The sequence below is a fragment of the Eschscholzia californica genome, unplaced genomic scaffold (genome assembly GCF_041429995.1).
Source record: "Eschscholzia californica isolate CP2 unplaced genomic scaffold, dmEscCali1.0.p SCAF_1, whole genome shotgun sequence".
Lineage (NCBI taxonomy): Eukaryota > Viridiplantae > Streptophyta > Magnoliopsida > Ranunculales > Papaveraceae > Eschscholzia > Eschscholzia californica.
Window position 1 is genome coordinate 80,767,047 of NW_028238198.1, and position 26,693 is coordinate 80,793,739.

Here is a 26,693-nt window from a genome sequence, read left to right on the forward strand (position 1 = left end):
TGTACAAACCATAGAAGTATGCATGTTTTGGTGAAATGGGTGTGGTTGGATGAAGTTAATGTGTCAATAAATCCTATCACAATTTGATACATCATTTTATGAGATGTTAGATGCATGGTGAATACATATCTTACTATATAGTAAGTGGATTAGAAAGATGGATCTATTCAAATATTGAATAGCCTTAGTACTGTCTCTTGTTTACCTATTGAAAGGTTGGGATTTGGGTGGGGAAGTCTGGAGAGGCAAATGTAATGTTTGTTTTGTAAGAGCCTTTAGATTAGTTTGTGTAATAGCTCTTTATTGTACTTTTTGGAACTCCCTAAATACTCTACATAGAGCTCAGCCTATACAAATGGGAATTCATAGTTACACCAGAAATGTGTTTACCTTTGAGATTTGGTCGGACTCCTATGCCACTAGAATACCAACAACTTACGTGAACATGCAGGAGTTAGCGAGAGAAGTATATCTCTCTTATCTAGATCTTGTTTGTTTATCTAAGTTTGTCTGAGTTCTGGCGCTCGAGGGGTGAGGGAGAGAATAGTACATTTTAATTCAAAAGTTTGTTTTACCTACTATGCAGTATGCACCTATATATAATTCGAAAAGCCAAGAAATAGTTCAATATGATCCACTTGAAAATATGAGCATTATACTTCTTTATGCATGTCTGTTTCAACAAAAAAAAAACTTCTTTATGCATGTTTATGGGTCGTTTTTTAAGTAGCTATAAGATACATTAAGAAGGAAGGCTCCTTCAAGTTGGTTACACACTTGCACTACGGTTCAAAGAAATAGAAGTAAATTTAGTTTAGGGTTTCATTCTTTATATGTGATATCCTCTCTTTTAAAATCAAGTTCAATTCTTCTTTCAACAAAACAAGAGAAAGTTCAATCCTTAGAATGAAGTTATGATGAGGTGTTAAGATTAGAGTCAATTAAATTATAGACGATTCCCATAAAAAGTTTTAGTCCTTCTATGTAAAATGTAGTTTCATACTTCATTCATTAACTTTAAATTTTAAAGTAGTCCATGTAAAATTTGTGCCATAGATTTGCTCACTTGACGTTTGTTAATCTTTTCTCAAATTTTTGTCTCCAATTTTACTTGTGAGTGCTCGTGTGTCAGGGATGTCAAAATACTTCTTTGTGATACTATTTTAATGTTAAAAAAAGTGATGAATACGTTAGAGATATTCATGCAATTTATTGTTGTCGTTAACTTTTCTTTCAAAGTTTATTGTTTATAGGTCATAAGTTATCTTTTTTTTTTTTCTTGAATATGGAATACGATTTACGTTAGCTAATACATGACATTGATACATCATCAAGATGTGATAAGCACGACGATAGCTGCCGAAATTAAACTACGAATGAAATAGGTCTAAAGCCTAAACTTATCATTTATACTTTTAATAATCCAAACTCAACAACTATAGATTCCACCTCCCTGTAATCTAATTTGAGACTTCTAAAATTTTGAAATTTATGTCAACAATATCATCTACTTCTGCAACCAAGTGTTGACTAATTGATCAGAAATTGTGTCGGGAGAAATGCAAACCATTGACAAACATTTTAACTAGGGATCTTACCACAAACGTGAAATTCTTTTTTATATTTTTTTTTGCAAGTGTGTGAGACTTGCTTGGTTTTAGGACCTAAAAGTTGTTGACCAATGACACTAATTTTTAGCATCAATTTTCTTGTCTTAATTTGTTTAGTCTTCCATGGTGGGATTGGTTAAGGTAAAGATTGAATCTACTTCATTACTATTTGATTTTTCTGTACTTCGTTCAAAACCCTAGTATCCATCATCTTCCCTTCACTTATCTAGAACTCTCTGAAACTATATTAGGGTTTACTTTACTCTTTAGTTTCATTAGATTATCCTAAATATCCAATGTTGATATAATAAGTTTTGCCTGTAGAAATGACGGAAAGATCGAAGATCGGCTATGGTTTTAAATTGCGAAAGGTTTCTGCACATCGAGATTATCCTAAAAGTTGTGGGAGATTCGACGCTAGATTTAATAATGCAAATCAAACCCATAAAAGTCCTGTTTTGATATCTGAAACACTGAATCCTACCATGTCTAAGGATGAAGGTGAAACCCTAAAACAAATGGATCATTTGGTAACCGAAACTTCTTCGAAGGAATTAGGTCAGACTGAAGAACCACTGAAAAGCTTCTTACCCGAAACTAAAGAGTTGTTAGAGACATTCAATCAATTGGAATCAGTTGAATCAATTGGAATCAGTTCACAAAATAATTCTCAAATCAAAGAGAAGAGAATAACAATGGGTAATGTGGGGATTACGAATAAGAAGTATTCTCGTTGGCGAAAAGTCTCAGCTGTAAGAGATTTCCCTTGAGGTTGTGGGAAGAAGTACGAACAATCAAAGTAGATGGTTAAGATCTATTGTAGACAAGACAAACAAGTGATTTTGTTAAGGATAAAAATGATCTTTAAGAGCAATTTATCGGAAATGTTTTGAAAAGATTTGGTATAGGAGAAGAAAATTTTGCTTCAAGTTCTTAATGAGATGCAGATAGTAATGGCTCTCATGGATGCCTCAGACTGCCCGTGGATGGCTGGATATATGCAGTTGAAGGGAAAACATGGTTCCGAGGCAGCCAAAGAAGGAACAACGTCAAAGTGGGAAATGGCGGCGGTGGCAGTGTATAAAAGGTATTAACTTTTGATTTTGATGTTCATTATCGTTTTTAATGATTGTATAGTTGAAATGCGGTACCCGTTACCTCGTTAAGTTTCTTTAGATAACCTAACTTATATAAGTAGTATAAATATACTTTCGAATATGTAAATGTTAGAATTTAATATAATGTTGATTATGAATCTGTGATTATTAAAACTTCCATCATTTAGGACCGTAGTTGTACCACTTAACTTTGCATAAGTACGTGAAGGATCAAAATTTTATTACTTTATACGATCTAGGGGAGATTTTTAATTTGGGGAGTTAGAATACAATGATCATTGAAGTAGGGTTTCAAACGGTACTGGCGGAATTAGATAGTATGGATTTGAATCTGCAAATGGAAAGAAAATATATAAATATTCGAGTTTGGTCTAGTGTGATTGGCAAGAAGTTTCTCAAGGAGAAAGTTATACCTTTACTCTTTATGATTGAGTGGCACAAAATTTTAGACCTATATGTTTCTGTTTGTTATTTCCATTGCTTACAGCTAGGAAATTTCATAGAGAAAAATTTAGGGCATGGAGATCTTATTTTATTTTGATATATTATGTGTATACAGAATTGTATATTTATATATAGTTTACTAGCAAACTACTCTCTCACTCTAGTTTGCATACATCATTTGATATTGCAAGATGATATATTTCTTATATATATATATAAGGTTTGGGACTTGGGCCAGCTGGTTCAGTTGCCATTCTTGTTTGTTTCGCCTGCAACCACCCGGGACTGATGGTTTTGGCTGCCTGAACCACCACTTCCATCTCCGGGAGTGTTGAAACCACTCCTGAAATCATCACCTACGCCGCCTTCACCACCGCCACCAGTACCGAAGCCATACCCCAAACCACCACTTCCACCTGTAGGAGTGTCAAAGCCACTTCCATAACCATCACTAGTACCAAACCCATGTCCTGGACCAGTATTATCACCTGCAGGAGTGTCAAAACCATTTCCATAACTACCACCACCAGGACCAAACCTATATCCTAACCCACCACCACTTCCTGCAGGAGTGTCAAAACCATTTCCGAAGTCATGTTTGCCGCCTCCAGTAGCATCACCAGTGCCAGATCCATATCCATATCCTGCACCACCACTTCCACCACCTCCAGGAGCAAACCCACTTCCAAAGCCATAGCGGCCACCACGAGCACCACTACTAGCAGATCCTCCCCCGGACCCGTATCCAGGTCGAGACCCATGTCTTGAATCAGAATGAGACCCATATCCTGGACCTGAACCTGAACCTGAACCAGACCCATATCCTGAGCCTGAACCTGACCCATATCCAGAACCTGAACCAGACCCAAAGCCGAAACCTTTCCCTTGACCGTTTGGAGATTTACCTGACCCAGAACCGTATCCCCATCCAACACCAGGACTTGATCCCCAACCCCAATTGTAGTTCCAGTCGCTACCTTGACCTGAACCAGTGGCACCAGTTGGTGTTCCAGAACTTGACGTTGTCGGCATCTCTGATACTTCTGAGGTCTTACTGTTATCTTTCGTGCTAAAAACAACAGAGAAGTAGACCAAAAACAAGACTAATAAAAGAATGAATTGAGATTTGTTCTTGTATATCATATTTTCTGATGATTTTGTTTGTAAATGGAAGTTTCTTTGATGAGATGTTTTTACTACTAGGGTTTAGTGGGAGTTGAATATTTATATGTAGGGTTTAGTGTGGTTGTAGGGAGTAATAATTTAGATAGTGACAAACATCAATTTCAATTTTGCTAACTATTATACAGAAGAAGATAAACATTGCTCCACCAAATTTCCCACCCACTCCCACTCCTAACTTTTGTGGCCTATAAAGCCACACCATAGCAAATATACCTCTTTATTTTTTGAAGGTCGGCCTGATTTTTTTTTTTTTTTTCGGGAGACCGACATAATTTTTTGCAGAGTTATAATTGGATCTAGGTTGTAGGTGTATACTCAAGCTTGGCAAGTGTCGAGGTCTTTTGGGTGGACTCATGAAGCCTTTGCTAAAAACAAAATCTCGTACATGTGGATTTGGACCTTAGGCGTCAAAAGCGGCGACAATATTGATAATTGCTAAGGTTAGAGACGTCACGGTAATCACGCTCTCTTCAGTGACGAAGAACATATGATATTGTGCAACTAAGAGTTGGACTTCTTAAGATGTCGTAAACCGAATTGTCTTGAGAAGTTTGAGGGTTCTTGAGGTTTAGGGTTAGAACTTAACAAAAGTGGAGTTTCTTATTTTAATAGTACCACTAGTGTAAAAAGGGTATTGCTTAAGCAATGTTTCTTTCAATATATGTATCACCATAGGCAGGAGGTTGGAATGATATTAACCTCATCCTTATTAGTATAGTGCTGAAAATGTTAATCAGATTCATCTTAAAGATATTTCTGTCCATATCGAAATAGGAAATTATTTCTCTGCTTTTCTATCGTGAAAGTGATCTAATCATACTTTCATGTGTTATCTTTTATTGTCTTGATAGAGATTCTAAAATTCACTTCCACTTGGTTTTCTAAAATATTTCTCTTTTTGGTTGGAAAACAACACATGGTGAGACAAAAACAGAAGAAGAATGTAGCGATTGTGAAATGTGGTGTCAATTTTGATTGAAGTTCAGCACTAAACTCAAAAGCACGAAAGTAGCGATGAGGACACTCGAAATATTTTCGTGTATGGTGAACCAATGCTTAAAATTAATTAATTCACGTTTAACACTATCCTCGCCATCTTCAAATCCTTCTTCATCTTCGTTATTTTCCAATCATTCTTCATCTTCTCTTCTCTAATAGACTAAGATGATACAATAGAAAGTAGAATGAGAACATGACAATTAGAAAAGAGAATTATCTTTCATTTATCAAATTGGATTCCTAATTTCTAACTTATTATGTATGATAGATGTTTACAAATTTTAATCCCCATCCACCTAGGGCTGGGAAAAAAGTCCACAAACCCGAAACCCGTCACGGGTATTCGAGTCCGTTAGAGCCCGCGGGTACCCGAAATCCGAAGGCGGGTTAACCCGACCGACCCGATGAAGTGATACCCGACATCCCGCCCGAGCCCGCCCGATAATCTTTACCGGATAAAACTCGTTTAATAATTTCATCCATTTATACGATAACACCTACACACGTTATATGTATGCTTGCTTTTATGTATCTATGCATGCATGTATAACATATATATATAGATATATATTTGAAGTATTTGAAGTGTATAATATATACATATATTGGTGTCCAAGTGCGGTATACATATATTGGTGTCCAAGTGCGGAATGCTCTTGACACAACATTGTTAAGAGAAACTTAATTAAATTAGTTTTGATAGAAATTTAGGGACTATTGAAATAGAAATATTTTGATCATTTCGACCGATATATTTTGAAACTTTGGTGAAAACTCGATACTCGACCGCTCGATACCCAAAAAATCCGAAAAGTTTGACGGACTTGGACGGGTTTTGGACACTAGGACTTTTTAAATAACCCGCCCCATTAAACCCGAAAGCCCGAATGGATAGAGTGTTTAAAAATCCGACCGGCCCGACCCGATGAATGACATGAACCCGACCGGCCCGACTCCGACCGATTACCACCCTACATCCACCCATTTCTCTAAGAACTAAAAGTTTAATATTAACTAAATTCAATAAGTTTCAAAGAATTAAGAACAAGAAAGCAACATGAATGTATTGAACTATGGAGATGTGTACCCATTGAGAGAAAACAAGAGATCCTATGCTTCCCAACCCCTTAGAATGGCAGCACGAGCGACACGGTTAACCCCCAGAGTAAACGCACCCATTCGAAGGTTGCAGTTGTGAGTTTGACACATTGACTTGATGTTGCCGAAAGCTTTCGTCATGTACTTTTGAAGTTCTTTGTTCACTTTCTCTTCGTCCCACATAAAACCTTGGATATTCTGCAGATATCAGGAAAACATTAGATCATTCATCATTGGCATTTTATGGGAATGTGTATATTCATTTTTCTTTTCGGAAACAGTAAAAGCAACCGTCAAATGACCTATGTTCAAAATATTGTGTCTACCCATTATAATTGTTCCGTCCGACAAAAAAAGAATTAATTTGGATTTAAAGTACCTGAACCCATTCAAAATAGCTCACAGTCACACCTCCAGCATTGGCATATATATCAGGAAGGATAACTACTCCTTTCTTGGATAAAATCTGTAGCAAGAAGATTTTCCATATGAAAATTGGTAGTTTTATTCGAAATGAAGCAACCAAAGGCATTTCATTTACCTCATCTGCTTCTGGATCAGTAGGATGATTCGCTGCTTCGATTATAAATTTAGCCTTCACATGACTAGCATTTTCCCTTTGAAGACAAGTATATACATATAAGGATAGAAGTAAAAAAAAGTGAATTCGATAATCTCGAATTGATAGAGAGAAACATACTTGTTTAGTACTCCTCCTAAAGCACAAGGGATTAGAACATCACAGTCATGGACAAGCAACTCAGTTGGATCCATGACATCTCCTCCTTGGAAATTACTTAGAGCCCCGGTTTCTTCTTTGTGCTTAAGCAAAGCTGTGATATCAATTCCATTTGGGTTTTTAATCGCTCCGGTGATATCACTCACAGCAACAATCTTACCACCTTTCTCATGAAGAAGCTTCGACACCCAAGATCCCACATTTCCAAAACCCTGCATATATATTCGTATTTTCATCAACGAGAAAATTAATAAAAGGCGATTTCCATTATCTCAAATGGGTAGTATTATTGTGATTGCTGAATAGATTAAAACAGAAAGAAACTAATATTGGATTTACCTGTATAACAAATTTTAAACCCGAAATTTCCTTCCCATGTTCGGCAAGTAAAGCCTCAGTTGCGTAGACAACACCTCGTCCAGTTGCTGCCTCTCTTCCCAAAGATCCACCAAGATCCTACAATGTCGAAAGAATAAATTAAATACTATATTTATATATGATGTACACGAATTTCTTTATGCGTTAAAGAATCCTCTTCTGATGTAACAGTTGAAAACCTAATCTTTTTCTCAGTAATAGACACTTACAATAGGCTTTCCTGTAACAACAGCCGGTGAATGACCGTGAAACTTTGAGTATTCGTCTAAAATCCATGCCATTGTCTGATGAAATCGAGATAAGGCAAATAAACAATAGCTCTTCCCTGAAGTAGAATATAAAAGTGTAAGAAGATCATATTCTACACATCAGAAGTCGAATATGATACCTGTGAGTTAGTTCCCATGTCAGGAGCAGGAACATCAGTATGAATTCCTATAAGATCATGAATCTTCTGAGTAAAAACACGAGTTAGACGTTCCAATTCAGATTGTGTTAAGTCCCTAGGGCTGCAACCTATCCCACCCTTTGCCCCACCATATGGGATATCTGCTACGGCCGTTTTCCACGTCATAAGTTGAGCGAGAGCATTTACCTCATCGTGGTCAACCTTGGATATAATAATACACCTCTTAAGACTAAGTTGTAGTATAAGGCAAACTCATTTTTAAATATGCAATTTTATTATCGATAAGTAAAGGCTAAGTAAATTTGGAATTCTATATATCGTTCAAGCAGACAAGGATGGGTAGTCCTATATCGGAGAACATTTCAAAGACGTGCACAGATATGATAACTGAACAAACACGCCAACATCAACAATATACAACCCAAAATCATCATAAGTTTGTGAAAAAAATCGTTTGTAGGCATAGATGCTTTTACGCGATAAGTTGTGACATTAGCAATAAACAAATGATAAACCTTATTTGCATTGATCTTAGCAAGTATAAGCATCGAAATCAAATAGAAATCCATAACTTAATTTCCCTAAAAATAGCATCTGATTAAATAAAAACCCAAAACAACAAAACCAGTCAGATCAAATATTTAAACCTAAAACATGGAAAAAACAAAATTAGAATGAAAATCAGAAATGGGTGATTTAAAAAAAGAGTTCACCTCGGGATGGTAACGAATCCCTCCTTTCATAGGTCCACGAGCATTATCATGTTGAACTCTGAATCCAACATAAGAAACAAGACTTCCATCATCTTTAGGGATTGTACATTCAACCTGTAAAACCAAATATATACCCCTAAAATCAAGATTAAAACAATAATAATAAGAAGAAAAATTAAAGGGTACCCATGAATCAAAACCCATTTTCTTATTATACTTTGATTTCTCTAAATGGGATCATAAGACTTTTTTCCAATTTTGAATCCAATCCAAGAATTCTGGAAGCATGACGAAAGTTACGGTTTGTAGCAGCAAGAGCATTCATGGTTATCAAATAGAAAAAGAACTACTAGATTATTATACAGATAAAATGAAGAAGAAATGGGTATTTATATAGAGAGAGAAAGAAAGATCAAGATATGCAACAAATAAGTTCCCAACTTCTAGTAGCAGCACTAAACGGCTTCTTGACTATTTCCATGGTGACAAAAAGAGATTAGGGATATTCCTTATCAGACACCTGGTTTGAGACCAGCTTCCTCTCTGACCCTCTATTTTTCATAAATTAAAAAGTGGTTTCCTTTTTGAAAAGCCGTTAGTTTACTTTAACAGTTATTTTTTTTTCGTTTCCAAAATCACCCTCCTTCTTCTCTCACAAACCTTAATTTCTCTTTCTATCTTTAAACCGTTTAACAAATAAGATCTTGAAAGATAATAAAGACTTCACGGATAAACAAGTAGTTTATAGTAATAAAGTTACCAATTCCAAAACAAATAAGATAAAGGTGCAGCGATGAACGACCTGGAGTGCTCTATCAAATTAAAGCAGGTAGTTTATGATTAAATGATGCACTAATTCACACATTTAATTCAATAAAAGTGTACACGAAGTATATTAGGCAATTGTGGTGTTCAAATTCAACAACAGTATAATGAAACATTAGAAAATCAAAATGAGTTTGAACCCACCCAAGTAATTCAAACTAACCTATACTAAGCAAATCAACCAGAGATCTGATGATCAACAGTATAATGAACTTCACCTACACTATACATACTATATGAGGGGGAAGATAAAAAAAGAGTATCTGTCCTGATTGAGTTAGATAGAAAATCATGAAGAAATCTAAATATTGATAATGGGAAATATTAAGAGTTGGGGAACAAATAGGTAGAAGACTGAAATGCACTCTTTGATGTATTTCCTGAAGACAAGGATAATCATAAGACCCCTTCATGCCTTTGATGCGTAAGACCCCTTAAGGCTTTATTTTGCCACCGACAATCTCGTATTTCATTCTCGAAAGGTGTATTTCATTCTCGAAAGGTTTCGCACGGCTTGATAATACTTGTACCCTTCTATTCATCACCATCATCGTGAACTTTCTCTCCCTGGTCACACTCTTTTTTTTTCTCCGTTTCTTACTTTCTCTCCTTACAAGTAGGACCGCTACCAGAAATGGTGTCACTTTTAGAAGAAATAGGTAGAGAGTACAACTTATGTGGTTGTTTTAAGATAAGAGATGATCCAAAACTTTAAGAGTTAAATCCTAAGAGCATCTACAATGCAAAACTTAAAAAAAATCTGTATTAATTCTATGTGTCAAGTTTCGATTGAGATCCTCACTCTTAGAGCATCTCCAATGCAAAACTCAAAGAAAATCTCTATTCATCCTATGTGTCAAGTTCCAATTGAGATTCTCACTCTTAGGTGGCGAAAATAGAGATCCTCAATTTTTTTGTCTCCAATGCAAAACTCTAAACTTATCTTATTTACTTATGTGGCATAGTTATTTTTGTAAATAAATAATTTGTTATTAAAAAAATATAGGAGACTCGATTTCAATTGGTTGAAAATCAAATATTGATGAGTTGGACAATTAGAGATATCTCAAGAGGACACTCTAGAAATAGAGTGTCCTCTTGAGATATCTCTATTCCACCCTCGACACGTCATCTTAGAGATTCAAATAGAGTTGCATTGGAGAGTGTTTTTAAGGAAAAACTCTAAAAATAATATGTCGCACTCAAAGTTCCTAAGATTGAGTGTTGCATTAGAGATGCTCTTAAGTGGCGAAAATAGAGATCTTCAATTATTTTGTGACTTCAATGCAAACTCTAAACTTATCTTATTTACTTATATGACATAGTTATTTTTGTAAATAAATAATTAATTATTTAGAAAATATAGAAGACTCGATTTCTATTGGTTGAAACTCAAATATTAATGAGCTGGACAATTAGAGATATCTCAAGAGGACACTCTAGAAATAGAATGTCCTCTTGAGATATCTCTATTCCACCTCGACACGTTATCTTAGAGATCCAAATAGAGGGTTGCATTGGAGAGAGTTTTTAAGGAAAAACTCTAAAAATCATATGTGACACTCAGAGTTTTTATTATTGAGTGTTGCATTGGAGATGCTCTAAATCACTTTTTTGATCTTTTCTAGATCGTATTTGCTAAAGGGTTTAAAAATAGAGAGAGAAAGAAAAGTTAAAGTAAGAAGAAGGAGGGTAATTTAGGAAATATAAAATCAGCTATTAAAGTTAACAGACGGATATTAGAAATGGATGTCATTTTAATTTATGAAAAACAAAAGGTCAAAATGAAAACTGATCACAAACTAGAGACTTAAAAAGAAATATCCCAACATTAATGTTACTCAGCTTTCCTTATTGGATAAAGCTAATATTTGGTCAACTCATCTCTCCTTCTGCCATTCCTACGGACCTCTTTCTCTCTCTTTTTCCCTTTCTCTTTATCTTTCTCCTCTCTCAGTGCGAGAGACTGGGAAGAATGAAGATGATGGCGGTGAGAAGAGGTAGAAAAAAATATTTAGTGAAATTCGTCCACAGGGGTCGGTAGGCAACCCTCTGCTGGCGACATCAGCAGAAAGTTGAGTGTTTAGGAGGGAAAATTTATATTCCCACTCCAAATTTTTTTTGTACTCGAATAAATACATGAATGGAGCAGGGATGTGTTTGAGAAGGGCGGACATGGCGTCCGTCCTGGCCCCCACCTCAAAAGGGTCCACTTCCTATAAAAGGGTCACAGTTAACTTTATATACTATATCATACTCACTTAACCATCTAACGACTATTAGCTCCGCTGGGAAGGGTGATGGGCGTCCATGCAATTAACTCGGATTCGAGTTCCGGGTGGTGCCACACTTAATACATATGTGAATCATCTATGGTCTTCATCATCTTATATTTTGTTACATTTTTTGCTCGTAATTTATTTTTGTACGAAAGGCCGCAATTAAATTTTGTCAGGGCCTTCAAATTTTCAGCCACACTTCTGGAATGGAATATGGTCAGTAACTACCATCATCAAAATACTTTTGACCTAAAGACTCTTAATGGCATGACATCATAGGACATGAAAAATTATTTATACCTTCATTTTATTTACCTTCTTTAACACAAATCAATAACTGATCGATTCTCTATTCACACTAAATTAAATGTATGACCTTCGAATTTCACGACTACATGTAGCTAACACGTCAAAAATGTTAACGTGTATTCCTCGAATAGGAGTATCAAGAGATGATGATCACCACGTCACATATTATTTGGGCCAAAAGATCCTCGAAAAGTTAGAGGGCATGTGTTATTCATGAATTGTTGTTATTAGTTACCGACTTCATGAGTCATTTTCTTGGAGTCAAAGATTAAGGATAAGTTTCTGAATGATTCAGCAAGGAAATTTCAATTCTAAATTTGGATATTGTTATCAACCCAGAAAAGTTAGAGGGCATCCCCACTTTCGGAAATAGTGATGGATCATTTTTTTTCATTTGAATGTTGTATTGACACATTTTCTTTGTCTCTGTTTCTGTGTTTGTGCATTTATAGGGTTTTTTTTCGAAAGAAATTACTTTTGACAAAGGAAAATGGCAAGGGTATGACTCGCTGTCTTAGTAGAAATTTAAGCTTTATCAATATGTCTGTCCTAGTCAATTTCTCTTTGAAGATCGTTATTGATATCCTGGGGCCGACCTTTTTTTTCTTCGGTTACTGGGTCATTTGATCTGTATATTATGTTTTACTTTGTTATTTTCCCGTAATAAGTGTTTATCCTTCGGTTTTTTTTCTTCGGTTACTGGGTCATTTGATCTGTATATTATGTTTTACTTTGTTATTTTCCCGTAATAAGTGTTTATCCTTCGGTTACATCAAAGACTATAACGGAGGAATTCTTGTGGAGTGCAAAATTGATATGAAGCTTCCATATATTGATCTCTCAACGATGATTCGGCGACAGAGACAGGTAATGTTGTTTGTCTCTTTTATTATTGAATTTAGACTAGGCTTAAGTGAATACAGTGTTGTTTGTTTAGAGGCTTCTATGTAGTAGAATACTATGATTTCTTTCGAAGTTCAGGCTCAAAAGCTACTTGGGTCCTAACTTTCATTCTATGCTGTTTAGAGGCTTATATGTTGTGAATGACCGCAGGCAATTGATGAGAAGCTACGAGCCTGTCTACACCGGAATGTCGACTTTCAAAAGGTAGTCACTCTTCTTAGAAAGATAGTTTTCTCTTCCATTTTCTGTTTGATACTAATGGTTTTTATGAGGCATTCAATGCCTAAAGATTCCAGCCAGAATACTTAGTGTTAATATGCATATCTTTATATCACCATCTCTAGATGACTAACTTACACTTTTAACTTTCCACATTTTGAGAAAGAAGCTGGTATCCATCCCTAAGAAAATCATCAAAATTGAGCACATTCCTGGCTTGATTAAGTAACTTCTTCATCTATTATATCATAGTTAGTTCTTTTTAACAGAGGAAGCTGGATGGACTCCTGATCAATCAACCGGGCCGGCCATTCAAGGTTTCGAACACGCATCGCTTCATCTACAGACCAATTCTACCTACCGCCAGTCCTTAAACAACTTCACGCGCACACTTGTAAAGGCAAGTATCTTAGAATTAAGTTGCCTGAATTAAGTGAAAGATAACATCGACGTGCTGCAGTATACTCAATTTCAGTGTGAATATAGATTTACGAAATGAGCATACAAATAACTTGTAATATCCGTTTAACAAGGTATCTCCGTTCCAGGACATATCTTTTGAAAACCTTGCTTCACATTTGTTGTGGTGGTTTAAATTGATTTGTTTTCTGATTCCAGATCTGAAGACAACGTCGAAGAGACTCGAAACGGAGCAATATTGTCTTAAAGGAAAAAATTTATACCCGAATCATCCATTCTGACTGAGTCTGACGAACATTCTGAAATCTGGTTTCAGTCAAATCACATCTCGAGTTAGAATTCGAATCTAACTTGAAGAAAAAACATACATCTGCCTACACGGCACTATTTCTGGCCGGAGGTGATAAATAAGCAAACTTTGAACTTTTCTAACTATTAATTTGGAAACTTGGAGAGGAGCTAACTGATTATCTTTCTCTACTTGTTACCAGATTACCTAAAGAAGAAATGGATGTTGGTGAAAGATCATGTCTCGAACCTGGTAGGTCACCATTTAGCAGCTGGTAAGGGTACCTCATGAGGTTTCTTGTCCACAATGTTGAAAGAAAATTGAACTTCTTGGATAAGTTAGGGATCCAATTAAAAGATCCATAATTCCATTCAAGAACAATACCCGCGAGCAAGTAGCACCCCCATTCAATATCAAAAATATATGGGATATCGAATTGAATGGTTTGCCATGAATTTGATCCAAATGTGTAGACTTGAACTTTAGAAACATTGAGTGAACAATAACTCACGATTCTTACCAATTGGTACTAATCAATCACAATATCACTATGTAGTTGGTCTCGGTCCGGTCGAAGGCCGAGCATTTTGAAACATATTCCCCATAAAATATGTTACCCTGGAAAATTTTCAAAATTTTGCATATTCCCTTTAAAATTTCACACCCCGGAAACCATTTAGCTTTCCCCAAAGCGTTGGCCTATTTTAACTAACTCTTAGAGGAAGGGAGGCTTAGGTATAACATGAGATGGAGGAGAGAGGTGAGGTGGAGAGTTTTTTATTTTTATTTTGAAACATATTCCCCATAAAATATGTTTCCCGGAAAATTTTCAAAATTTTGCATATTCCCTTTAAAATTTCACACCCCGGAAACCATTTAGCTTTCCCCAAAGCGCTGGCCTATTTTAACTAACTCTTAGAGGAAGGGAGGCTTAGGTATAAGATCCATAAGACATGCCAACGAATCCCTCGTAACCAAAATGCCTTGGAGATTTATAACCCAACCTAGTTCCACTTGATCAAACTAATCAAAGCAAAATATATTCAAAATGATGATTTCTGGCTATTCGAAAAGCCAAACTCTTCTTCTACGTTTTGGCATGCCATTAACAGAACTAAACAAACGATGAGACATAATATCATGTGGATGATTGGTGATGAGTCAACAGTCAAAATTAGATCATACCCTTGGATTCCAAGTACCCCTGATAATCTTCCTATTACTATAACTAATTTACATTCGAATATATTTTGGGTGTCAGATTCAATAGTGCAGGAATCTCAGTGTTGGAATGTCAATCTAATTGCAAATGACTTTGATGAGGTTACTACCCAAGCAATATGCAGCATCACAATCTCTCGACATGAACAACGAGATAGGATAGTATGGTAACCAACAAAAACACCGAATGGGTACTCGATTAAAATTCACCCAAATTTTAATCCTATTTCATCGAAAGAGTGAACGTGACGTGAATTCAATGGCCCGATTAAAATTCACCCAAATTTCAGTGGTTTGTACATTTTGGCTAAAATTAACATATAACTTTCACCAAACAACCCTAAAGCAATCAGAAAGAACTCCTTATAAATAAGTGTAAGCAGGGTGTAAGAGTGAAAAGGGGTAGGGATTTAGGGCCCTCTCTCATCTTATAACAGTCGGTATTCATATTCAAATTACAGTTAATTTTGTTGGAGAGAGTAATAGGAATGATCTTTCAACCCAAACACATCTCCTCAACTGCACTAATTAACCAAAGAAAAACCCTAATTAATCTCTTGCAATCTCCATCAACAAAAACAACTAAACATCTCAAACAAATCCATGCCCAACTCCTCTTTCATACCCCCTCCTCTACAATCATCCCTCTATCTCTGCAATTCCATGCTCTTAGCTTACTCCAAATCCTCTGACCCTGATTATGCTTTCGCCTTTTTCGCAACCAAAATGCGCTTCCTTTCTGCTGATCAATTTACATTTCAATTCCTTCTGAAGGCTTGTTCAATGTTAAGGATAAGTAATTATTCTCGGTTATAACTTAGATTAGCTTAATCAAGATTGGTTAGTAATTGGTTAGTAAAAGTTGTTATGAAACTGTTAGAGTTAGTTAAGAAAGTCTTTAGAGTTAGTTAAGAAAAGAGTTAGTTACAACTAACTCTCTCTCTCTCTACTTTCTGTTTCTCTTTCTGTTTCTCTCTCTCTTAAACTCTATTTAAACTCAAGAGTTGAATTGTAATAGCTAATGATAATTGAATGAAATCGAAATCAAAATCAATTCTCTCTTCTTCTTCTTTTCTAACATGGTAACAGAGCCTTCAACTTTTTCGGTCTTCTCGATCAAATCAGGTTTAATTTTCTAAATCTTTCTTCTTCTTTTCCTTTTTCTAATTGTTCCTTTTTCTAATTGTTCCTTCTTTTCTTCTTTTAATCAACGAAATTTTCTCTTTTTCTCCATTAATGGCTACTGGTTCTTCTTCTTCTTCTCCAAATTTTTCTTCTTCTTCTTCCTTTGTTACTCTTCCATCTCCTTCTACTGTCAACCAATATGTTTCAAATAAGCTAACATCCACAAATTACATATTTTGGAAATCTCAATTCCTTCCTCTACTACGTTCTTATGATGTTCTTAGTATTGTGGATGGCTCATCTCCTTGTCCTACCAAATTCATTCGTTCTCATGATTCAGATCTTCCATTGCTTAATCCTGAATATACTAATTGGATCAAACAAGATCAAATGATCCTAAGTTGGCTTCTTGCCTCTCTCACTGAAGAAACTCACAGTCAAGTGCTTGATCTATCTAGTTCTCATGAAGTCTGGTCTGAACTAGAAAAATCTTACTCCTCTCACTCAAAAGCTAGAGTTTCAAACATCAAACATGATCTTCAATCTTTAAAGAAAGGTTCTGATTCCATTCAAACCTATTTTAACAAAGCTAAATCTCTTGCTTTACAACTACGACAAGCTTCTAAACCTATATCTGATGATGATCTTTGTGATACAATTCTCAGAGGTCTATCTTCTGATTATGGCTCCTTTCGTGCTGCTTTCTCTCTTCAATCACAAAATTATTCTATTAATGATCTCCTTGGTCTTCTCCTTATTGAAGAAAACCGATTACAACATGAAGCTTCTCTTTATCTTGCTAATTCCTCTATTAATTTCACTCAAAATTCTTCTTCTAGAGGTTTTCATCGAGCTCCTTCTTATTTTCGAGGAAGAGGTAGATCTGATGTGAGATTTCATGGTAGAAATATGATTAGAGGTCGATCACCTAATAATTCTTCTCCAGTTATATGCCAGATTTGTGGCAAATCAGGTCATTCTGCCTTCTACTGTTATAATAAGAATAACTCAGCATTTCAACCTAAATCTTCTTCTTCTTCTGATCATCAAACCTTTCTTACTGAATTTGATGATTCACATTCTTACTTTCCTGATTACTCATCAGCTTACTAGCATTCTTATCCCTGTTCTGATGCTGATCAATCTTATGTTCCCTCTCACTTCGATTCTCCCTCTTCTACTGATTATGAGACTTATTTCCCAGAAATTCATAACACATATACTTCTGCTCCACCACCTTCTTCATCTTCTTCCTCCACCACTTGGAATCCAGATTCTGGTGCTACTCATCATGTCACTTCTGAACTAGCAAATTTGAGCATTCAATCAGAATTCAAAGGTCAAGGTCAAGTAAAGATTGGCAATGGCTCAGGTTTGTCTATTTCTCATACTGGTTCAACTTATGCATCTTTTGATTCTAATCCCTTTTTACTTAAGGACATTCTTCATGTTCCTTCTATTACTAAGAATCTTCTATCTGTTCATAAGTTTGCTAAAGACAATAATTGCTATTTTCAATTCTTTCCCTATCATTTTAATATCAAGGATCTTCAAACTAACAAGGAGCTTGTCCAAGGGCCATGTGAGGATGGTCTTTACAAAGTTCAGCTTCATACTCCTTCATCTGATATTAATGGTGCTGCCTATGCTTCCTCATTGGCTCCTGATTGGCATTCTCGGCTTGGTCATCCAGCTTTCAGAACAATGAAACATGTAATTCAATCAAATAACCTTCACTTTACTTCTCTTCTTCCATTTGTTTGTAATTCTTGTCAAATGGCCAAAAGCCATTCTCTGTTTCATCCATCAAGTGTATCTTCTGTAAATGCTCCTTTAGACTTAATACACTCTGATGTTTGGGGACCTGCTTCCACTCCTTCCTTTAATGGATACAAATACTATGTTACCTTCCTAGACACATTTACTAGATACACTTGGATTTTTCCTCTTCTTAATAAGTCTGATGTATTTTCAACTTTCCTTCTCTTCAAATCTCATGTTGAAACTCTTTTTTCCCTCAAAATAAAATGTCTACAATCTGATTGGGGTGGTGAATTTCGAATTGTATCCAAGTTTCTTGAGGCAAATGGTATTGGACATAGAATTTCATGTCCTCATGATCATGCACAGAATGGTATGGTGGAAAGAAAACATAGACATATAGTGGAAACTGGTCTAGCTTTGTTAGCTCATGCTAACTTACCTATTTCTTTTTGGGATTTTGCATTTGAAACTGCTGTCTATCTCATAAATAGATTGCCTACTCCAGTACTTCATGACATCTCTCCTCTTGAAGCTTTATTTCACACAAAACCAGACTACAACTATCTCAAAATCTTTGGATGCGGCTGATATCCTTGTCTTCGACCCTATAATAAACACAAATTAGACTTTAGAAGTTCTTGTCATATTTTCCTTGGGTATAGTCCTAAGCATAAGGGTTATAGATGTCTTAATCCTATCAATCATCATATTGTCATCTCCTCTAATGTGGTGTTTGATGAATCTCTTTTTCCCTATCAATCACTTATCACTCCTTCTCAATCTTTTTCTTCTTCCACCTCAATTCCATTCTCCCCTCCTCTTATTCCATCTTCTTCTCCTATCCCATCTTCTCCTCTTATTTCATCTTCTTCTCCTATCTCTTCTTCAACTCCTATTTTATCTTCTTCTCCTATTTCATCTTCTCCTCCTATTCCATCTTCAACTCCTATCCCTTCTTCTCTTCCTATTTCATCTTCTATTCCTCCTGTTTTGAACTCTCATCCTATGATAACCAGAGCCAAAGATGGTATTCGAAAACCAAAAGCTTATACTGTTTCTCTTCCACCCAATGATATTACTCCAACTACATATCTCCAAGCTTCTAAAGATCCCAAATGGAGATCAGCCATGTCTGAAGAGATCAATGCTCTAATTCAGAATGGTACTTGGGAACTTATTCCCTCTTCTTCCACTATGAATGTTATTGGCTGTAAATGGGTATTTAGAATTAAGAAAAATGGTGATGGTTCTATTTCTAGATACAAGGCTCGATTAGTTGCTAAGGGTTTCAATCAAGTTGAAGGTATAGATTATGAGGAGACATTCAGTCCAGTCATCAAACCTGTCTCTATTAGAATTATACTTTCTTTGGCTGTCTCAAAAGGGTGGGTTCTTAGACAACTTGATATCAAAAATGCCTTTCTTAATGGCTTTCTCAAGGAAGAGGTTTATATGAGCCAACCTCCTGGTTTCATTGATTCAGATAAACCCACTCATGTCTGCAAGCTACAAAGTTCACTCTATGGTCTCAAACAAGCTCCTCGAGCTTGCTTTGAGAGACTAAGCTCTTATCTTATAAGTCAAGGTTTCATGGCTTCTCAAACTGATACCTCTTTGTTTTATAGCATCTCTTCTACTTCTGTCCTTTATATTCTCATCTATGTGGATGATATCATCATCACTGGGAGTGACTCTTCTTTGGTTCAATCTACTATTTCTTCTCTCTCACTAGAATTTGCTATTTCTGATTTAGGTTCTCTCAATTTCTTTCTTGGAATTGAGGTGACACCTAATTCAGATGGTCTTCTTCTCTCTCAAAAGCAATATATCTCCAACCTTCTTCTCAAAACAAAGATGAATGATGCTAAGCCTATCTCCACTCCAATGGCTCCTTCCACAATTCTAAAGTTGGATGAGGGTGAACCTTTAAGTGACTCAGATATCACTCTATATAGAAGCACAGTGGGTGCCTTACAGTATGCTACCATTACCATACCAGATATTTCGTATGCTGTCAACAAAGTTTGTCAATTTCTTAAACAACCTACTCAAGATCATTGGAGTGCAGTTAAACGAATATTAAGATATCTAAAGAACACCATTGATTATTGTTTTACCATTCATAAGTCATCTCTTACTCTTAATGGCTTCTCGGATTGCAACCTCCAAGCCTTTTCAGATGCTGATTGGGCAGGATGTCCAGATGATAGAAAGTCCACTGGTGGTATTCTCATTTTCATGGGCTCTAATTTGATTTCATTTTCATGTTGAGTTTGCAGGGGGATGTTAAGGATAAGTAATTATTCTCGGTTATAACTTAGATTAGCTTAATCAAGATTGGTTAGTAATTGGTTAGTAAAAGTTGTTATGAAACTGTTAGAGTTAGTTAAGAAAGTCTTTAGAGTTAGTTAAGAAAAGAGTTAGTTACAACTAACTCTCTCTCTCTCTCTACTTTCTGTTTCTCTTTCTGTTTCTCTCTCTCTTAAACTCTATTTAAACTCAAGAGTTGAATTGTAATAGCTAATGATAATTGAATGAAATCGAAATCAAAATCAATTCTCTCTTCTTCTTCTTTTCTAACATTCAAAATCGAAGAAGCTTTTCCAAATTACCCAGATCCATTTAATGGTTTTCAAGCTTGGGTTTAATCTTTATACCTCTTTGATGAACTCAATTCTTCATTGTTATGCTTTGTCTGGTCAGATAAGATATGCTCAGCAGTTGTTTGATGAAATGCCTAATCCAGATGTTATCTCTTTTAATTCATTGATTCATGGGTATGCTGAATTAGGTGATACTTTGGACAGCCATGGTTGTTGGATTTGCTAGTAATGCTGATATTTTGACTGCTAGAGAGGTGTTTGAGGAAATGCCTGAGAGAGATTTGATTTCTTGGAATGCTATCATCTCTGGTTATGTGCAAAACAAAGTACCCGTTGAAGCCTTGAATTTATTTTGTCGAATGCAAGCCGAGAATTTCAAGCCAAATAAGGTGACAATTGCGACTGCGCTTTCAGCTTGTGCTAGTCTAGGAGCAGTAGATACTGGAAAATGGATCCATGTCTTTACTAAAAAGAATCAATTTGAATTGAACTCTTTTCTCGGTTCTGCACTAATTGATATGTATTCAAAGTGTGGGGTTGTTGAATTCGCTCTCGATGTTTTTGGGTATTTGAAGGAAAAGAATACTTGCATTTGGAATGCAATGATCAATGGGATGGCCATGAATGGTCGCACAGAGAAAGCTTTATATATCTTCAACCAGATGAGAACTAGTACGTTATACCCGATAAGGTCACATTTGTCGGAATTCTTTTATAAGATGAAGGAAAGAAGCATTTTTATTTCACAAGAGTATTGAATCACCCCAATCGTGGAGCATTTTGCTTGTATGGTAGACCTTCTTAGCTGAATTGGGCATTTGGAGGAAGCTCAAGAGCTTATAAGAAGTATGCCAATGACGCCAGATATAGTTATTTGGAGAGCTTTGCTTGGTGGTTGTAGACTTCACAGGGATGTGGAATTGACCGAAAGAGTTATCTTAGAAATGGAAACTCATGGAAGTGGAGATTATGTACTTCTATCAAATTTATATGCTTCAGTTGGAAGATGGAAAGATATTGAGAAAGTGAGGAAGATTATGAAGGATAAAGGAATTAAGAAGACCCCAGGTTCTACTTCGATCGAGGTTGGTAACATGATTCGCAAGTTTATATCGGGTCACAAATCTCACCCGAGATATGTTGAAATTTGTGAAAAATTGGAGGGGGTGGGAAAGAAGATAGGTGAAGATGGGTATTTGGCAGTGACATCTATAGTATTGTATGATATAGAGGAGGAAGAGAAAGAAAAAGCGCTAGGACATCATAGTGAAAAGTTGGCAGTCGGGTTTGGCCTTATTAGTACAGATTCGGGGACTACGCTTAGGGTTGTGAAGAATCTTCGGTTTTGTAATGACTGTCATAATGTAGTGAAATTGATACCGAAGATTTATAAACTGGAAATAGTAGTTCGTGATCGAATCAGGTTCCACCATTTCAAAGATGGAATGTGTTCTTGTAAGGATTATTGGTAAGACAAGACTTGTAACAGATGTTCATACATTACTCCTATATAAAAGTTGAAGATAGTTGGAGGTCTGACAGATTTTCAACTCCCAAATGGGTCGAAACTATGAGAATGGTCCTGAAAATGTACTTTCTATGGCTTACCGGGTTCTTTTGAGAAATAAGATTCAACTTCAACTTTTGAGATCCCCCGATTCATTTTTTAGTCTTTGCATCCCCGACAACACTGGTTGTCGCAGACCCGTCTTCATCAAGAATGGCACTGTGGGTGCGGCTGGGTTTTTCAGTTAAGTGGGTCTTTTGACCTTCAAGGCTTCAACAAGGTATAGTTTTTCTTTCTTTCTATGTTATTACTAATGCAAACCTAAAACTAATGTTGTATACCCAGCCGTATAGGGTTAACACCCAGAGCCTAAAATAAGAATTTCTTTTGTACAAAACAAAATCCTTCAATATCATCCCAATGCAAGCAAACTACTTTTAAATAGATGTATACAAGACAAATTTTGATTCGATTTATACATCTAAACGACTTTACCCTCACACGGAAATATTAGTTAGCATACGAATCCTATAGAGTAATCAATGTTCTTTTTTACATGTTTTAGGGACTGCATATCTGGAAAATGTAACGACAATAGTAAGTTAGATTAGATTTAGTCAATCAATTACAGAATTGTTTTTGGTACTTATTTAGCAATTTGTCAACTATTTTTAGAGTCAAAATTATATTGTTCTAAAGTACAACCCGAGTTCATGAACATCCTATTTCGTGTGGTCTTTTTATGTCCTATCCTACTCTTCTTACAGCAGATACTCATTGGCGATGGTTAACCAGATGCTCCATAAGCGGACGTTCTTTAGAGATTTCAGCAGATCGATGACTAAGTTGAGTGAAGTTCAACTTCTCACTGGGAAACATGGAGAGATCAGGAAGAAATGCAGTGTGGTTAATAAACATTAAGTATATAATCTCTTAATTGAGGGTATTTAATTTTAAAATGTGATTATTTCAAGTTTTTTTTTTCATTCATTAGTTTAGGTGATTTTGGGGAACTGTTATTGTCTGGGATGCATTTCAATTTGTTCTTATTTTATTATTCTTGCTCTTATATTTGGAGAATAATGATCTGAGATGTCGAAGCAAAGCAAACAATTCGGCCCATGATCTGGTCCATTCCGTTTTACCTAATTCTTGACTTGTTTGTTACTTTTTCTCGAAGTTAACCAATCTCTTCCCTTGATTATCTTTTTAAAGTAATGAATGTTTGACTCTTGTGTTAGTTAATTAAGAAATTAGTGTTCACCAACATAAATTCTGTGATTAATAACCTCCCTGTGTAATTTGGTTCATAAATTCATCACTAAATTAATAGCCAATCGAATTAGACCGTACTTATAGGAAAGTATTAGTTGGACGTAGAAAAAAATTGTTTTCGTGCCTAACAGACAAATCATGGATAGCATAATTATCACCCAAGAACTACTACATTCCATGAACAATTCTAAAACCAAGAAAGGTGCCTTCTCACTCAAAATGGACATGGCGAAATGCTATGATAGAGTGAACTGACTTTCCTAGAACAGGTCTTACAGGCCTCAGGGTTTTCAGGCACTATTCTAAGTCTCATGATGTCCTGTTTCACTACAACCAGATTTACTATTCAGCTCAATGGTAAGCTGGTGGACGACTTCACAACTTGTAGAGGCTTCAGACAGGGATGTCCCTTATCGCCCTATTTGGAAAGGGAAAGGCAAATACACATTACACATAAATTATACTAGCTTTTCAGGTCAACTATTTGAAATCTTCTCTGCATTTTAGCAAGGGAGGCCTAGGTATAAGATCCATAAAACATTTCAATGAATCCTTTAGAGCCAAAATGGATTGGAGATCTATAACCCAACCTAGTTCCACTTGAATATAATCTTGGCTATCCAAGAAGTCAAATTCTTCTTCTACATTTTGGCATGCCATTAACATTAACATTAGCAGAACTAAAACAAAAGACGAGACACAATATCGTGTAGATGATTGTTGATGGGTCATCAGTCGAAATTAGATCAGACCCTTGGATTCCATGTACCCTGGATAATCTTCTTATAACTGTAACTAATTTACCTTCGAATATATTTTGGGTGTCAGATTTAATAGTGCAAGAATCTCACTGTTGGAATGTCAATCTAATTGCAAATTATTTTGATGAGGTTACGACCTAAACAAACAATATGTAGCATCACAATCCCTCCGACATGAATAGAACAGTATGGAAACCAAGAAAAACAGGTAAATTCTCGAATCGATCTTGATCAAGAGGTGTCGTGGCGCTTGAGTACGAAAATCAACTGACTTAAGAGAGAGAGGACAGGTGGGGAGCATCTATAGCCTTGAGATACTGTCCCAGAAAATTCCAATACGTAGGGGGGGGGGGGGGGGCACACAACCTTGCTGCCTTGGCTTTGCATCCTGACTAGTCCCATTGTGTTCATTCAAAAAAAAAAAGACTAGTCCCATTGTGATGGTTTATTCCTTTTAATGTTACACCTTAGTCCTTATTTGACTTTTTTAAAGGCACACCCCAAGGTCAATATAAATTTAAAATGAGAAACTTAACAAACCACCCCTAATTAGTTAAAGAGATAGGGAGTTTGTCTCTTACAAATCGGGGTTTACTGAACCGAAAAAATATCCGTCTTCCACGATGATTAACCCTAGAGGAGGGATGCCGGCGACGATCGTACTAGGGGAGGACATCATCTTCCGTATTCTCTCTTTCCTACCTTTAAAGTCAGTGATCAGGTTCAGAACGGTAAGGAAGTCATGGTCCACGATGATTAACTCTGGAGGAGGGATGCCGGCGGCGATGGTACTAGGGGAGGACATCATCTTCCATATCCTCTCTTTCCTACCTTTAAAGTCAGTCATCAGGTTCAGAACGGTAAGGAAGTCATGGTCCACGATGATTAACCCTGGAGGAGGGATGCCGGCGGCGATCGTACTAGGGGAGGACATCATCTTCCATATCCTCTCTTTCCTACCTTTAAAGTCAGTCATCAGGTTCAGAACGGTAAGGAAGTCATGGTCCGATGAAATTACAACCCCAACATTTCTTGGTAAGCTGAGATCCTTTAATCGTAACAATTTAAATTTCCTTCTTACTAGTGGTAGAGGTATACCTGAACATCTTTACACCATGGCCTACAATCCATTGTCCTTTGACAATATAATCAAATTAGTTTCCCCATCCTTCATTAACGGTTGTTGTTATATGTGGTCTTCAAATGGATTGGTGTGCGTTGTACTCTTTCATGGTCTTGTCATATTGAACCCTACAACATATGAAATCAAAGAAATCCCACATGCACCATTGTTTGAGTACGAGGGTGGAGAGGGAGAATACATCCACTATGATTATCGGTTTTCTTTCGATCCTATAGTCTCCGATTATGTAGTAGTAAGACTGGGGATAAGATTTCCGCAAGTCCAGTTGTGGACATTAAAGTCTAATCTTTGGCGAACTGTTAACTTTGATGCTCCTCCTACAATTACGTGGAATGAATACCGCGGTTTCCCTGGGATATTCGCCTAAGGCAAACTATTTTGGGTTGATACTAATTTCGCTGAATTTCTATTTTCTTTCCATGTCTGTCGTGGAGAGTTTGGTGAAGTTGTCCCGTTACCTCCTGAAATGGTGGGACAATCTATGGTCTATGATATGTCTTCAACTAGGTTGAATACATTGGAGGAGTACCCTTGCCTCCTCGGACATGTGGCTGCGACTTCCATTCGATTATGGCTGCGTATTTTAAGGTGAACTCTTCCCAAAATAAGGTGATTCCTTCCATTTTAAGCAGCCATAATCGAATGGAAGTCGCAGCCACATGTCCGAGGAGGCAAGGGTACTCCTCCAATGTATTCAACCTAGTTGAAGTCATATCATAGACCATAGATTGTCCCACCATTTCAGGAGGTAACGGGACAACTTCACCAAACTCTCCACGATAGACATGGAAAGAAAATAGAAATTCAGCGAAATTAGTATCAACCCAAAATACTTTGCCATAGGCGAATATCCCATGGAAACCGCGGTAGTCATTCCACGTAATTGTAGGAGGAGCATCAAAGTTAATAGTTCGCCAAAGATTAGCCTTTAATGTCCACTACTGGACTTGCGGAAATCTTATCCCCAGTCTTACTACTACATAATCGGAGACTATAGGATCGAAAGAAAACCGATAATCATAGTGGATGTATTCTCCCTCTCCACCCTCACCCTCGTACTCAAACAATGGTGCATGTGGGATTTCTTTGATTTCATATGTTGTAGGGTTCAATATGACAAGACCATGAAAGAGTACAACGCACACCAATCCATTTGAAGACCAGATATAACAACAACCGTTAATGAAGGATGGGGAAACTAATTTGATTATATTGTCAAAGGACAATGGTTGGGACGATGGATTGTAGGCCATGGTGTAAAGATGTTCAGGTACACCTCTACCACTAGTAAGAAGGAAATTTAAATTGTTACGATTAAAGGATCTCAGCTTACCAAGAAATGTTGGGGTTGTAATT

The 26,693-nt window shown here is 36.4% G+C and overlaps 3 protein-coding genes and 2 long non-coding RNA genes across 8 annotated transcripts in view; 3 read left to right on the plus strand and 2 right to left on the minus strand.

The window, feature by feature from the left end:
- Positions 1-1,778: 1,778 nt before the first annotated feature.
- LOC147569758 (uncharacterized) lies at positions 1,779-5,128 on the plus strand. The gene is made up of 2 exons (XR_015231339.1): positions 1,779-2,697; positions 4,620-5,128. It is a non-coding gene; the product is annotated as an uncharacterized LOC147569758 (long non-coding RNA).
- Positions 3,239-4,444, minus strand: LOC147569759 (uncharacterized). The gene has a single exon (XM_086656280.1). The coding sequence runs from the start codon at positions 4,313-4,315 to the stop codon at positions 3,416-3,418; it is 900 nt and encodes a 299-aa protein (XP_086512406.1). The 5' UTR covers positions 4,316-4,444; the 3' UTR covers positions 3,239-3,415.
- Positions 5,129-6,340: 1,212 nt separating the features above from the next.
- LOC147569760 (glutamate dehydrogenase 2-like) lies at positions 6,341-9,253 on the minus strand. 2 transcript variants are annotated; one of them, XM_086656277.1, is made up of 9 exons: positions 9,135-9,253; positions 8,694-8,807; positions 7,960-8,181; positions 7,781-7,855; positions 7,533-7,649; positions 7,155-7,405; positions 6,996-7,071; positions 6,834-6,920; positions 6,341-6,652 (listed from the first exon to the last, which is right to left on the minus strand). In XM_086656277.1, the coding sequence occupies exons 2-9, from the start codon at positions 8,721-8,723 to the stop codon at positions 6,467-6,469; spliced, it is 1,044 nt and encodes a 347-aa protein (XP_086512403.1). In that variant the 5' UTR covers positions 8,724-8,807; positions 9,135-9,253; the 3' UTR covers positions 6,341-6,466. The 2 variants fall into 2 exon arrangements, with proteins under 2 accessions (XP_086512403.1, XP_086512402.1); XM_086656276.1 differs by having other exon boundaries at positions 8,911-9,253.
- Positions 9,254-12,402: 3,149 nt separating this feature from the next.
- LOC147569761 (uncharacterized) overlaps positions 12,403-26,693 on the plus strand; it is a 32,783-nt gene continuing 18,492 nt past the window's right edge. The window contains exons 1-2 of one of the 2 annotated variants that reach the window (XM_086656278.1): positions 12,403-12,478; positions 12,559-12,605. The gene's annotated coding sequence lies outside the window, so the exon portion shown is untranslated. The remainder of the gene's footprint in view (positions 12,479-12,558; positions 12,606-26,693) is intronic. The other variant, XM_086656279.1, reaches the window with a different exon arrangement.
- Positions 20,232-23,371, plus strand: LOC147569762 (uncharacterized). Of its 2 annotated transcripts, none has more exons than XR_015238802.1 (2): positions 20,232-22,437; positions 22,928-23,371. It is a non-coding gene; the product is annotated as an uncharacterized LOC147569762 (long non-coding RNA). The 2 variants fall into 2 exon arrangements; XR_015238801.1 differs by having other exon boundaries at positions 21,537-22,437; positions 22,925-23,371.

Excerpts from the sequence above, each read along its gene's own strand:
- LOC147569759 (XM_086656280.1), bottom strand. The coding sequence starts at position 4,315 with ATGATATACAAGAACAAATCTCAATTCATTCTTTTATTAGTCTTGTTT.
- LOC147569760 (XM_086656276.1), bottom strand. The coding sequence starts at position 9,018 with ATGAATGCTCTTGCTGCTACAAACCGTAACTTTCGTCATGCTTCCAGA. Across the intron at positions 7,856-7,959 it reads ACATGGGAACTAACTCACAG|ACAATGGCATGGATTTTAGA; the intron begins GTATCATATTCG and ends CGATTTCATCAG. Across the intron at positions 7,650-7,780 it reads TTGTTACAGGAAAGCCTATT|GATCTTGGTGGATCTTTGGG; the intron begins GTAAGTGTCTAT and ends TCGACATTGTAG.